This window comes from Xiphophorus couchianus, chromosome 11 (genome assembly GCF_001444195.1).
Source record: "Xiphophorus couchianus chromosome 11, X_couchianus-1.0, whole genome shotgun sequence".
Classification (NCBI taxonomy): Eukaryota; Metazoa; Chordata; class Actinopteri; order Cyprinodontiformes; family Poeciliidae; genus Xiphophorus; species Xiphophorus couchianus.
In genome coordinates, this window is record NC_040238.1 from 31,674,201 (window position 1) to 31,686,628 (window position 12,428).

At 39.9% G+C, this 12,428-nt stretch overlaps 2 protein-coding genes across 3 annotated transcripts in view; both read right to left on the reverse strand.

The window, feature by feature from the left end:
* Positions 1-665, reverse strand: part of mybbp1a (MYB binding protein (P160) 1a) — a 74,192-nt gene extending 73,527 nt beyond the window's left edge. The window contains exon 1 of one of the 2 annotated variants that reach the window (XM_028032481.1): positions 424-600. In XM_028032481.1, coding sequence (XP_027888282.1) covers positions 424-600 — 177 coding nt within the window. Of the gene's footprint in view, positions 1-423 lie in introns of both variants that reach the window. The other variant, XM_028032482.1, reaches the window with a different exon arrangement.
* Positions 666-4,389: 3,724 nt separating this feature from the next.
* tbl2 (transducin beta like 2) lies at positions 4,390-8,900 on the reverse strand. The gene is made up of 7 exons (XM_028032504.1): positions 8,685-8,900; positions 8,013-8,134; positions 7,483-7,667; positions 6,486-6,637; positions 6,261-6,387; positions 5,986-6,138; positions 4,390-5,044 (listed from the first exon to the last, which is right to left on the reverse strand). The coding sequence occupies exons 1-7, from the start codon at positions 8,809-8,811 to the stop codon at positions 4,585-4,587; spliced, it is 1,326 nt and encodes a 441-aa protein (XP_027888305.1). The 5' UTR covers positions 8,812-8,900; the 3' UTR covers positions 4,390-4,584.
* Between the last annotated feature and the right edge of the window lie 3,528 nt (positions 8,901-12,428).

Genomic DNA, 12,428 nt, shown 5'->3' on the forward strand with positions numbered 1-12,428 from the left:
AGGTTTTAGAATGGGATACAGTTTACTTATTAAATTAAATCATACACATGTAAAAAAAAAAAATACAATCCCCACTTTTCAGTTACTTGTAAATGAAAAATTGTCTTCTCCTTTTGGACTTTTCTCTGTATCTAGTTTTATTATTTTGCCGTGCTTTAATTTATTTGCGTTCTCTTGGATAATAAGGATTTATGTATTGTTGTTTATATATTTTGTATCAGGAATTCAAATTTTACTCGATTAGAAACATCTTATTTAAATTATCCTCTTATTTTCCTTCGTGTTAACATTTAATGACATCACTACTGTATTTATAGTGATGTTTAATGTTTATCCGGCGGGTTTTCAGACTGAATAGTTTCATAATTTCAACAGCGACGAAGTTTGAAAACTGTCCTAGAGGACATGCTGGGTGTCTCTCACCTTGTTTTCTGTTTTCAGGTAATGGATCAAGTTCTCCACCGCCTTCAGTCGGACCTCCTGGTCCGGGTTAGCCAGGTCCCAGAAGAAGTCGAGGAAGACCCGGTTCTGTTGTAGAATCCCAGCCGGCCGGAGCGGCTCCGCTGAACTCACCGAAACCTCCATCATTTCCACAGACATCAGCTCACATCCAGCATGGGCTGCTAGTCATGCTGCTCAACAACGTGCAGCAAGAACATAAACCACATCCGGGTCGAATCTTCTTCTTCTTCTTCTTTTTGTTTTATGGCGGTTGGCAAACAACTTATAGGTGCATTACCGCCACCTTCCAGACTGGAGTATGAACCAGATGTAAAACCACTATAATCTTCCCATAATGCCTGTCCTCCTAAGAAAACTAAAAATACAGCTGAATACCACATCCTCAGATGATCTTCGCAACAAACTTCTAATATCTAATTTATTTTTGTTTCTATTTATCTCTCTGATTAACACCTCTCTTTTCTGATTATATTTATTACATACTAGAAAAATATGCTGTATTGTTTCTGTCTCTCCACAATATCTACACATACTGTACCTGTACTATGTTTGTTAATCATTTTTAGAGTACTATTTAACCCCGTTTAGTTAAATAGTAACTAAACGGGGTTTAGTTACCCCGTTTAGGGGGTTAGGACCAGGGTCCGAAGTGGCAAAATTTCTCCATAGACTTTGACACAGCCGTGTTCTGCCACTAACCCTAGGGTTAGGGTTAGGGGTAGGGTTAGTTAGTTAGTTAGTTAGTTAGTTAGTTAGTTAGTTAGTTAGTTAGTTAGTTAGTTAGTTAGTTAGTTAGTTAGTTAGCAGTTTCTCCTGAGCTCCAGTGGCATCTCACCCATTTCAACTTGTAAAGCTGATACTGAGGTTGTTTTCATTGCTCCGCAACAAATTCTTAATGCCTGATATTGTATTCTATCTATTTCTTTCAGTAAACTATTAGAAGCTGAATTATATACAATACATCCATAATCAAATACTGATCTAATTAGTCCGATGTATATTATTTTTAAAGCTTTCCTACCAGCTCCCCAATCTTTACCTCTTAAACATCTCATTATATTTAGTTTTTTTTTTTACTTTTCTCAATTATTTTTTAAATATGTATTTTCCATGTAAGTTTTTTATCAAACCAAATTCCTAAATATTTGATCTCATCTATCCTTTCTATAACATTCTCATATAATTTAAGATTTGCATTAATATTTATTTTCCTATTAGTAAATGTAACAACCTTAGATTTAGATACTGAGATTCTAAATCCCCATTCTAAAGCCCAATCTTCAACAGCGTTGAACAGCCAAATTTCCCCTATTGCCTTTTGTATTTTCTTATTTACAAATTTTACGTTTTTCCCCCTTTTCCAAATAAAACCATCATCTGCAAATAATGTCACTCCAAAATATTTGTCTACTTTACTAAAAATATCATTATAATAAATAGCGTAGGACTTATTATACTTCCTTGAGGAGTACCGCTTTCGATTCAATGTTTTGAACTTACTTCTCCACCTATTTTTACTTTTATACTCCTTCCGGTTAAAATTTTTTAATCCACCTATATATTTTACCCCTTATACCCATTAGATTTATTTTAATCAATAAACCTTCTTTCCATAACATATCATATGCTTTTTCTATATCCAAGAAAACTGCTATTAAGATACCTTTATTCACCTGTGCCCTCCTAATTTCATGTTCCAAGTATAACATAGGATCTATTGTACTTCTCCCTCTTCTAAACCCAAATTGATATGATTTAATCTTCTCCTTAGACTCCAGAAAATATATTAACCTATTATTCACAATTTTTTCCATTATTTTACCAATACAAGACGTTAATGCTATTGGTCTATAACTCTCAGCTAAATATGAATCTTTACCCGATTTACAAATAGGAATAATGATAGCTTCTTTCCATTTATCCGGTAAAATTCCTTCCTCCCATATCTTATTATACATTTCTAATAATACCTTCTTACTCATTTTACTGAGATTATTTAACATAATATAATTGACTTGATCATCCCCAGGAGTTTTAATAGATTTACTAGAATTTTTTAATGCTCTATTTAATTCTGTTACAGAGAACTTTATATTTATAATATTCTCATCATCTTCATCATTATATAGCAGTTCATTGTGATTTTTTAAATGTCATTTCCCATCTAAGATTCTCCATACTATGTATTTTAGTAAATACTCTTGCTAATAATTCTGCTTTATTTTTATTATCTATTATAATGTTGCCATTATCTTTTATTACTGGGAAAAAATACTCTTTTGATTTACCTGACATTTTCTTAATTGTATTCCAAACCCTGTCTAATGCAGTATTTTCTCCAATAATCCCTTTTAGCATTTCTTAATCTTCCTGACTTCTGCTTGTCTTCTCTTATAAATTATTAGATTTTGGAAGCAAATAACTTTTTTAAGGGTTTTAAAAGCCTTATTCCTTAGTTTAATTGCTACTGAACACTCTGGAATCCACCAAGGAACTATCTTCTTCTTTTTAACACCTTTACTTCCAGGAATAACAGTTTTTGCTGCATTAGCAATACTTTTACTAATTTCTAAATTTAAGTCATTTATTGATTTATTTATATCTATATTTACCATATTAACTTCACTTATTATTTTATATTTTTCCCAATTTGTATCCCCAAACCTCCATTTCCCCATGACTTTCTATTTGTTCTTCTTCTATATCTATTTCTACATTAATGAAAATTGGATAATGATCACTTCCTATTGTATTATTTTTATATACTCTCCAGCTGCAGCTATCCGCCAAAGAGAAATCATTTTTTTGCAAATACTCTGGGTGTTCATCACTTTGTTTTTCTGTTCTTCATCTTTCACTGTAATCAACAGATTCCCATCTCTAAGGATCTTAGCAAATGACAGCTCTCCAAACGTCTTTTTTAACTCTCTCGACAGAGCTAACGGACTGAGTTGAATACCTTCATCCTCCTTTCTAAACTTTATGATTAGTTTAGATTCCTCCCTAACTATCCTCTTACAAACTACGTTACTTTCATCCGAACTATTTCCTTCAAGACTCCGTTTACTAATTTGTGTCTCTGACAAGTTATCTTCTTTTCATTCTCTTCCCGATCTTCTACTACCTGCACTGGAGTCCAGTCACCTAAATCCATCTCATCATCTCCATCATCCTCAACCTGAGACGCCATAGCAGTCCAGTCACAAACCAGTTTTATACCAACCGCCCAAGATCAGCAATTTGTGTGTCGATTCTGCTCTGTCAACTTCAGATTCCGCTCCAATCTCCGTCCACTTCCACTTCCCGTGGGGTGTGCATCATATACACGCCATCATATGTAGCTTGTGCAGCGCACAGGTGGGGTAAGACGTAATCTTTGTACATCGGCATATTAGGGCCACTGCAGATAGAAAACAAAGGAATAGTAAATTTCTGCCAACAAAACTCATACATTTTGAATTTAAGTTGTCTAGAAAAAACAAGGAAATTTCAGAATTTTTTTATTATTAATCTCAGAAATTTTCAGTAAAAAACCTAAGACATTTCTGAGTTTGAATAGCTTAAAATACTCAACTAACCCCCGCGACCCGACCCCGGATAAGCGGAAGAAAATGCATGGATGGATGGAAAATGCTCAACCTTGAACCTGGAATTTCCATGTTTTATCTAGAAGATTTTTGAGGCTTTTGTTGGAAATGTACTTTCTATACAATGGCCCTAATACGCCATTGTAAATCATTGTATTTATTTATGCAGTTCTAGTGCATAAATATCATAAATCACTTATGATTTAAGCATAAATAAATCATAAGTAATGTATTTATGCATAAATAGATGCATATGATTTATGCATAAATCGTCATGACTGAACTGTAGGAATCCAAGGAGCGTGTTGGTGAAAAAAAATAAATCCAAATTTTCCAAAAATTAAATCTTCACAAATTTTATTAATCGATGCCATTTTTGTCATTATTTTAATGCTCACCAAGAAATTAACACAGTACTATGTTTGAACACATTGCCTTTAATCCTTCCATAAAAACATAATGTTATTAAAACCGCATGCAGATTTGAATATTTTCGTGACAGAAAAAGAACTTATGTGGCTCTTTGTGCATTGTTTCACTCGTCAGGAGCAGCTAACGCAGCGTCCAGAGCGCTCTGAGCCTCTCTGATCTGCTGATGGAGTCTCTGCTTCATGGCCTCATTCTGAGCCTTCTTCAGCATGTCATGCATGTCCCTGATGGCCGCCCGGTAACCCGGCGCATTGTGAAACACGCGGATGGCCTTGTCTCCACTACATGCCAGGAAGCGGCTGTTGATATCAAATCTGAGGTCGGTGATCCCCTGGCTGTGGACGGCGCGCAGTTCCTCTTCCAGCTTCCCGGTGTTTGCGTCGAACATTGCCACGTTGCAGCCATCGCTGATGGCGACCACCCGGCCATCCGGAGACAAGGCCACCCTGCTGCCATCTGAGGAGGAGCAGGACACTGTCCTGAGGAGGTACGGGTCTTGCTGCTTCTTGTACTCCACATCTGTGTTCCACAGCTTCCACGTTCCGTCTTTAGACACAGTCACCATTCTGATCAGAAAAAGAAAAACAAAGTTGGTTGCTAAACCTTTTAGACACCTTTTCTTATTTATGCTGAACAGGTTAGGATAAGTTTATGGGGTATAAAAAAAACGTGTTCATTACATTTCTTTTTTTCACAAAATATCTTTTAGATAAGAATTAGGTTTGTTCAATTCTGCCCATTTTGAGCTCCTTTGAAATTAGCTGCTTTACAGCCTCTTGTCACCAAGTTCAAATAAGCTGCTAGTGGTCACTCTCCTCAACTCAATGTTTACATTCACACGTGAAAATGGCTGCAAACAGATGCGCATTTACAATGCATCTTTGAAAAGCAGAAGTGGAGCCTCCTGCACAACCAACATGAATGCAGCAAATGGTTTCCTGATGGTAAGTCAACATCAAAACACTTGTCTTTTCCAGAAGCCATTGTACAACGCATTGAGTGACAAAACCAGATGACCAAAATTGTTGGAGTTCAGTTTGGGTTGCTAGATGAGGAGCAGAGCCGGCTAATTTGTGAAGTCACATTCTGAAGGTTTTTGAAATGGCTCACTTTCCAGACATCAAAAACATTATTGCCAAAACTAGTTGGGTGTTTGTTAAGCGCTTGAGCTGTTTTTAGAAGCAGTTGAGACCTAAATAGAAGTACAAAAACATGTGAATTTTGCATAATGCATTCCCTTTGAGGGATTTCTGAAACATGCATGGAAGAATTAAAGCAACGCTCTAGGTATGTTTTTAATGAGGGGTGAACTTTATAACATATTATGTTAGCGCCTCCCATGATTGCAGCCTCAATCATAACACTTCCCCCTTAAAGTAACTTACTATCAATATATTGATACAGAAAGAAAAATTATGATTAAAAAAAAGAAAATGTGTTTTTTATAAATGCTGCATTATTTATCTTATCCAACAGTCCAAACATCCGAATTACAAACACTTATTACCTGTGAGAGTCATTGGAAAAATCAAATGCATGAACTCCTGCAGAGTGGCCCTTCAAGTCGAATGCTCTGGCTACCTCTCTGAACTCTCCTCCTTTTCCAAAGCAAACTTCCCAAACTTTCACGTCTGGAGTGAAGCCGCAGGATGCTATAAACCTGAAGACGAGGGCAGGGAGAAGATGGAATCACCAAGTTTTGGTTCTCCATAGTGAGCACCAGAATTCTAACCAAGTGCTGCAGTAAATGCTTCAAGTCTTTGTTGTTGTGTTGAGCCTGACCTGCCACAGGGGGAGACCGCTGCATAAGAATTGGTCATCTGATTGGTGTTGATGGAGGCCAGGAGCTCTCCCTTCAGGTCCCAGATCAGGATGGTGGTGTCTGTTGAGGAGCTCATGATGAATTTACCTGCAGAGAAGAAACAATTAGGAGCTTCATATTTGTGGAAAAGTCTCCATATTCAGTTCTCTCCATCACAAAATAGTACAATGTGATGTGTTCCTTACCTGTCTCTGCAATTCCGATGTTAACTATCGGGGCCTTGTGTTTCTGGGGGAAATCCTCTGAGGCGGCCTTGAAGCTGAAGGTTCCGTCATCCTTCTTGATCATCTTGAAGATACGAATAGCATCTCCATTGGCGAGCCAAGTGATGAAAGCCCTGCAGGATAAAATGGGGTGTCAGTGAAGAATTCAAACATGTTTGAATGATGATAGAAAAAAAAAGGAGTAAATTTTTGGCAAAAAACATAGAAATCTTTAGATTAATTTCAGAAATTTTCTAGCAAAAACAAGGAAATTTCTAAGCTACAAGAGTTCAAAGCTTTTATTTTTTTTAAGGATTTGGTAGCTCTAGTGGCCTTTATTTGAGAGTGGTTAGACAGGAAAATGGGTAATGAGAGAGGGGGAAGACATGTAGCAAAGGTCATTAGGTCAGGACTCAGCTATGTACAGAGACTAAGGCCACTGTACATGGGTTGTGCTTTACCCCTGTGCCACCGCAGCACCTCAAAAGTCAAAAATCTGCTAGAAAAAAACGGAGACATTTTCATATTAATCTCAGAAAGGTTTTAAGAAAATGCTCTCACAGTCCTCTGGTTGTGAGAGCATTTCTATTTGGTTTTTTTGTTTTGTTTTTACTTTTTTGGTTGTTTTTTTATTTTGGATATTTAAAATATCTTCCGGTTCCAGCATGAAGTGTTCTTTACAAAATTAAAGTTTATTGCTCTTTGAGAGGAACTTACATTATTATGCAATGATCAATGTATTACTTGGAAATAGTCTAAAAAAAAACCCAAAACAATATTATTATTTATCACTGTAATTACTGGGACAATTTATCATCCAGTAAATTGTGTTATCATAACAGGCAAATGCCGTACTATGTTTAAAAACAGACTTTACAGCTCTAGGTAAAAGTGAGCTGTCATTTTCAGTGTGTTTTTCCACAAGTTGTTCCAGTATTTAAAGGTTAGAGGCAGGAATGTCCTGGAAAAAGAAGCAGACCTGGAGTCTGGGCTGAAGCGAACCAGCGTGGCATGATCCAGCTCCACGTTAGCTCTCAGACACTTGTGTTCCCGCTCGAGGAAGTCCTTGGTGCTCCAGATCCGGATGGCGCGGTCATCGGCACAGGACGCCAGGTATTTCCCATTGCTGCTGAAATCCAGGCTTGTCACATTCCCGCTATGGCCCTGGGGAGCACAAGACACAAAAATTAAATGCATGCATAGTATGTTACATTTAGGGCTGAAATAATTAATCTGATTAGTTGGGTATGGAGATTTGCACGGTTGACATTCAGATCCTCCGGTTGTGAGAGCAGAGGATGGGCCCGCTCTCATGCCGCCCCCCACAAGATAGCGCCCGCTGGTGAAGTCATTAACTTATCGGATGGAATTTGGAGTGCAAATTACACAATTTTGCATAAATGGCTTAAGTGAAAACTACCAATGTAACCTTCTTTTTGTTTAGGTCTACAAAAAATAACAATAAAGAACACCTGTGGTTAGTGTTTGAGGTTTATCCGGATGGTTTACCTTCAGTGAAGCTGCCAGCAGAGGATGGCTGAAGTTGTGCTGTGCTGGTTTGTCTTTGCGGCTCCTCTGCTTGTCTTGCTTCTGCTTCTTAGAGGTTGGGCCCTTCGCAGCACTGGCTTCAGCTAGAGCACAAGTTGTGCAACGAGACATTTTTAATGGCTGCTATGACTAATTTATTTCAGTTTATGAATAATTTGTTTGTGAATTTGTTGTTCTAAACTCAGATTTCCAAACAAATCACTGCAAATTACTTAGTCAGTCAAATCACAACGAATTACGTTGGAGTTTATCATATTTAAACAAGAGTTTTATTGCACATTCTTTCCTATTACAAAACACAGGTTTTGAACGAACGTTTGAATGAACGTTCACTACCAGTTATTCTGAACTTTTTCATGAATGAAAAAAGAGCTGTCACGCAACAGAAAGCTGTGATCTCATTGGTCCGTTAATAAAACATTTCACTATTGGCTAGAAGCAGGTGACAGAAAGTTAGTTTATTTCTTTTTGATACATTTATAAGAATTATTGATTGGTATTTAGTACAGAATCCTAAAGTTTTACATAGTGAACGAATATAAGAATGAATGGGTGCTCATTCAGCGGACTCATACAGAGCTTTCAGTCAGTCAGCACTGTCGATTCTGGCTACATGAGCTCCGCGGTTCTCACCTGAACTCTCCGCAGCCTGCTCGGTTTCCTCCTTCATCTCTTCTTTTCTTCTTCCCACCGCTAAAGCGACCAGAATAACTAAAGCACCTAATAATAAAGTCAGGGCAACTAATGCTGCTACCTCCATATTGAAATATTCCTGCCACGTAATTTTTTTTACAACGCTAACAGTTAGCCCATCATAATAGGACAAGACGCATGCGCTACAGTGTGAGTGTTACATTCAAGGGTTAGGGTCAACTCGTAAACACAAGTACTACAATGAGAAAATGTTTTATTTTTATCACATCAGCTTCGAATGATTTCAGATACTGACGCTGCAATGAAGAATATTTTAAACTTTTTTCTTTTTGCTGTGTTTCCATGTTAATTAAATAGATTAGGAAAACTCTTAGCAAATGGCATTCTAAATAAGGAATAACTTTTAAAATATATTTTAATAACATTCAGTCATAATATACAGAAATTCTGCGCAATAGTTCCAATTTGACTCACTCGACGTAATTTCTTGTTGCAGATTTTGACTTGCATGTCTAAAATGGCCATTTCTGATCTTTCGTAAATGCATCATAAACACCCATGGCAATCTACAGTGCCACCTAAAGGACAGGAATGTAACTGTAAAAACAGTTTTTCCACTAGCAGTGCGATATTGACACAATTTCTGCTAAAATAAGCTAAAAACCAGTAAGTAAAATTACATATTCCTAAGAAAAAGTTTTTCTATTCATTGGATGGTTTAACACTGAAACATATTAATCAACTGTTATAGCTACAGTGTTATATTTACAAACTTCTGTTTTCCACACAATTTCAACATACTAATTTAATGAACAGGAAAAAACATTGACAGAAATGTAAGTACTTATCGCTGATATTTGCTCTTTCTAAACCATGTTTTAGAAACACATTTCTAAAACATATTTCAAAACTGTTTTGGTTCACATTTTAATAGAAAATGTCACTGAACCTATAATAACTCCATCCACCCATTCATCCACCCATCCATCTTCTTCCGCTTATCCAGGGTCGGGTCGCGGGGGTAGCAGCTTCAGAAGGGAGGCTGTGATGGACCGAGTTAAAAACAGGAGGAGTCACAGGACATATTAGAAAAATAGGGTTTTTTATTTTAACCCAAAGATTATAAATCACAAAAGATAGACTGAGCTCATAAAAGAGGTCAAAGAAACAAAACTGAATTCAGGCAGAAATGTAAACAAACTGACTGCACAAACAAACATAACTAACCTAACAAAGAAATGACACACAGGGGTTTATATAATGGCTGATCAGACCAATTAAGACACAATAGGGGTAACTAAACAGAATACAATTACACATAACACAAAACAAATAACAGTACAGCTAAGTGTGGCTAAACTAAAGACCTAAATATGAAAATAAAAAATAGTAAACTTTAAATACTAATTTAATTAAATACAAAACTTATCTAAACAAAGAAACTACAAATTCCCCCTGCCAGCAGGAACTAGTAGTGGAGTCCAATCAGCATTTAAGCCTGCTGAGCCCTGGCCCCCATCCTTCGTTTGACAATTCCAAAGCAGGTAAGTACCGGCGGGAAAACAAACAGAATTAATCTTAAGCAAACAAAATTAACTTTAAGTTGATATAAATACATATGCTAACTAAATGTGCGCACTAACAAATATAACAAATGTATCCAAATCGACTAATAAATGTTTATTGAAACTAAAGTGTTGTTGTGTTTGTATGAAAAAATAAACTGTGCATAAAAAAAGAGTTACCGACATCAGAGTGTGGCCATGGATTTGGCCATCACAGAGGCCCAGACTTCCCTCTCCCCTGCCGCTTCTTCCAGCTCTTCCAGGGGAATCCCGAGGTGTTCCCAGGCCAGCCGAGAGACATAGTCCCTCCAGCATGTCCTGGGTCTTCCCCAGGGCCTCCTCCTGGTGGGACGTGCCCGGAACACCTCACCAGGGAGGCGTCCAGGAGGCATCCTGACCAGATGCCCGAGCCACCTCAACTGGCTCCTCTCGATGTGAAGGAGCAGTGGCTCTACTCTGAGTCCCTCCCGGATGACTGAGCTTCTCACCCTATCTCTAAGGGAGAGCCCAGACACCCTACGGAAAAAGCCCATTTCGGCTGCTTCTATCCGCGATCTCGTTCTTTCGGTCATGACCCAAAGCTTATGACCATAGATGAGGCTGGGAACGTAGATCGACCAGTAAATCAAGAGCTTCGCTTTTTGGCTCAGCTCTCTCTTCACCACGACAGACCGGTACAGCGCCCACTTGACGGCAGACGCTGCGCCAATCCGCCTGTCGATCTCCCGCTCCCTTCTTCCCCCATTCGTGAACAAGATCCCGAGATACTTGAACTCCTCCACTTGGGGCAGGACACCCCCCCCCCGACCCGGAGAAGGCACTCTACCCTTTTCCAGCTCAAGACCATGGCCTCGGATTTGGAGGCATTGATTCTCATCCCGGCCGCTTCACACTCGGCTGCAAACCGCTCCAGCGAGAGCTGCAGATCACGACCTGATGAAGCCAAAAGGACCACATCGTCCGCAAAAAGCAGAGATGAGATCCTAAGGCCACCAAAACGGATCCCCTCAACACCTTGGCTGCACCTAGAAATTCTGTCCATAAAAGTAATGAACAGAATCGGTGACAAAGGGCAGCCCTAGCGGAGTCCAACGCTCACCGGAAACGACCCCGACTTACTGCCGGCAATGCAGACCAGACTATGACACCGGTCATACAGGGACTGACAGCCTATATCAAAGGGCCCAGTACCCCATACTCCCAGAGGACCCCCCACAGGGCTCCCTGAGGGACACGGTCAAATGCCTTCTTCAAGTCCACAAAACACATGTAGACCGGTTGGGCGAACTCCCATGCCCCCTCCAGGACCCTGCTGAGGGTGTAGAGCTGGTCCAGTGTTCCACGACCAGGACGAAAACCACACTGCTCTTCCTGAATCCAATGTTCGACTATCCGACGGACCCTCCTCTCCAGGACCCCTGAATAGACCTTGCCAGGGAGGATTAAGAGTGTGACCCCTCTATAATTGGAGCACATCCTCCGGTCCCCTTTTTTGAACAGGGGGACCACCACCCCAGTCTGCCAATCCAGGGGAACTGCCCCCGATGTCCATGCTATATTGCAGAGTCGCGTCAGCCAACACAACCCTACAACATCCAGAGCCTTAAGGAACTCTGGGTGGATCTCATCCACCCCCGGGGCCCTGCCACTGAGGAGCTTTTTAACCACCTCGGCGACCTCGTCCCCAGAGATTGGAGAGCCCAACCCAGAGTCCCCAGACTCAGCTTCCTCAATGGAAGGCATGTTGGTGGGATGGAGGAAGTCTTTGAAGTATTCTGCCCACCGACCCACAACATCCCGAGTCAAGGTCAGCAGCACACCATCCCCACTATAAACAGTGTTGGTGCTGTACTGCTCCCCCCCGAGACGCTGGATGGTGGACCAAAATCGCCTCGGAGCCATACGGAAGTCTTTCTCTTTCTCCATGGCCTCTCCAAACTCCTCCCACGCCCGAGCTTTTGCCTCAGCAACCACCCGAGCCGCATGCCGCTTCGTCCGCCGGTACCCATCAGCTGCTTCCGGGATCCCACAGGCCAAAAAGGCCTGATAGGACTCCTTCTTCAGCCTGACGGCATCCCTCACCGAAGGTGTCCACCAATGGGTTCAAGGGTTGTCGCCGCGACAGGCACCGACAACCTTGAGGCCACAGCTCCGATCG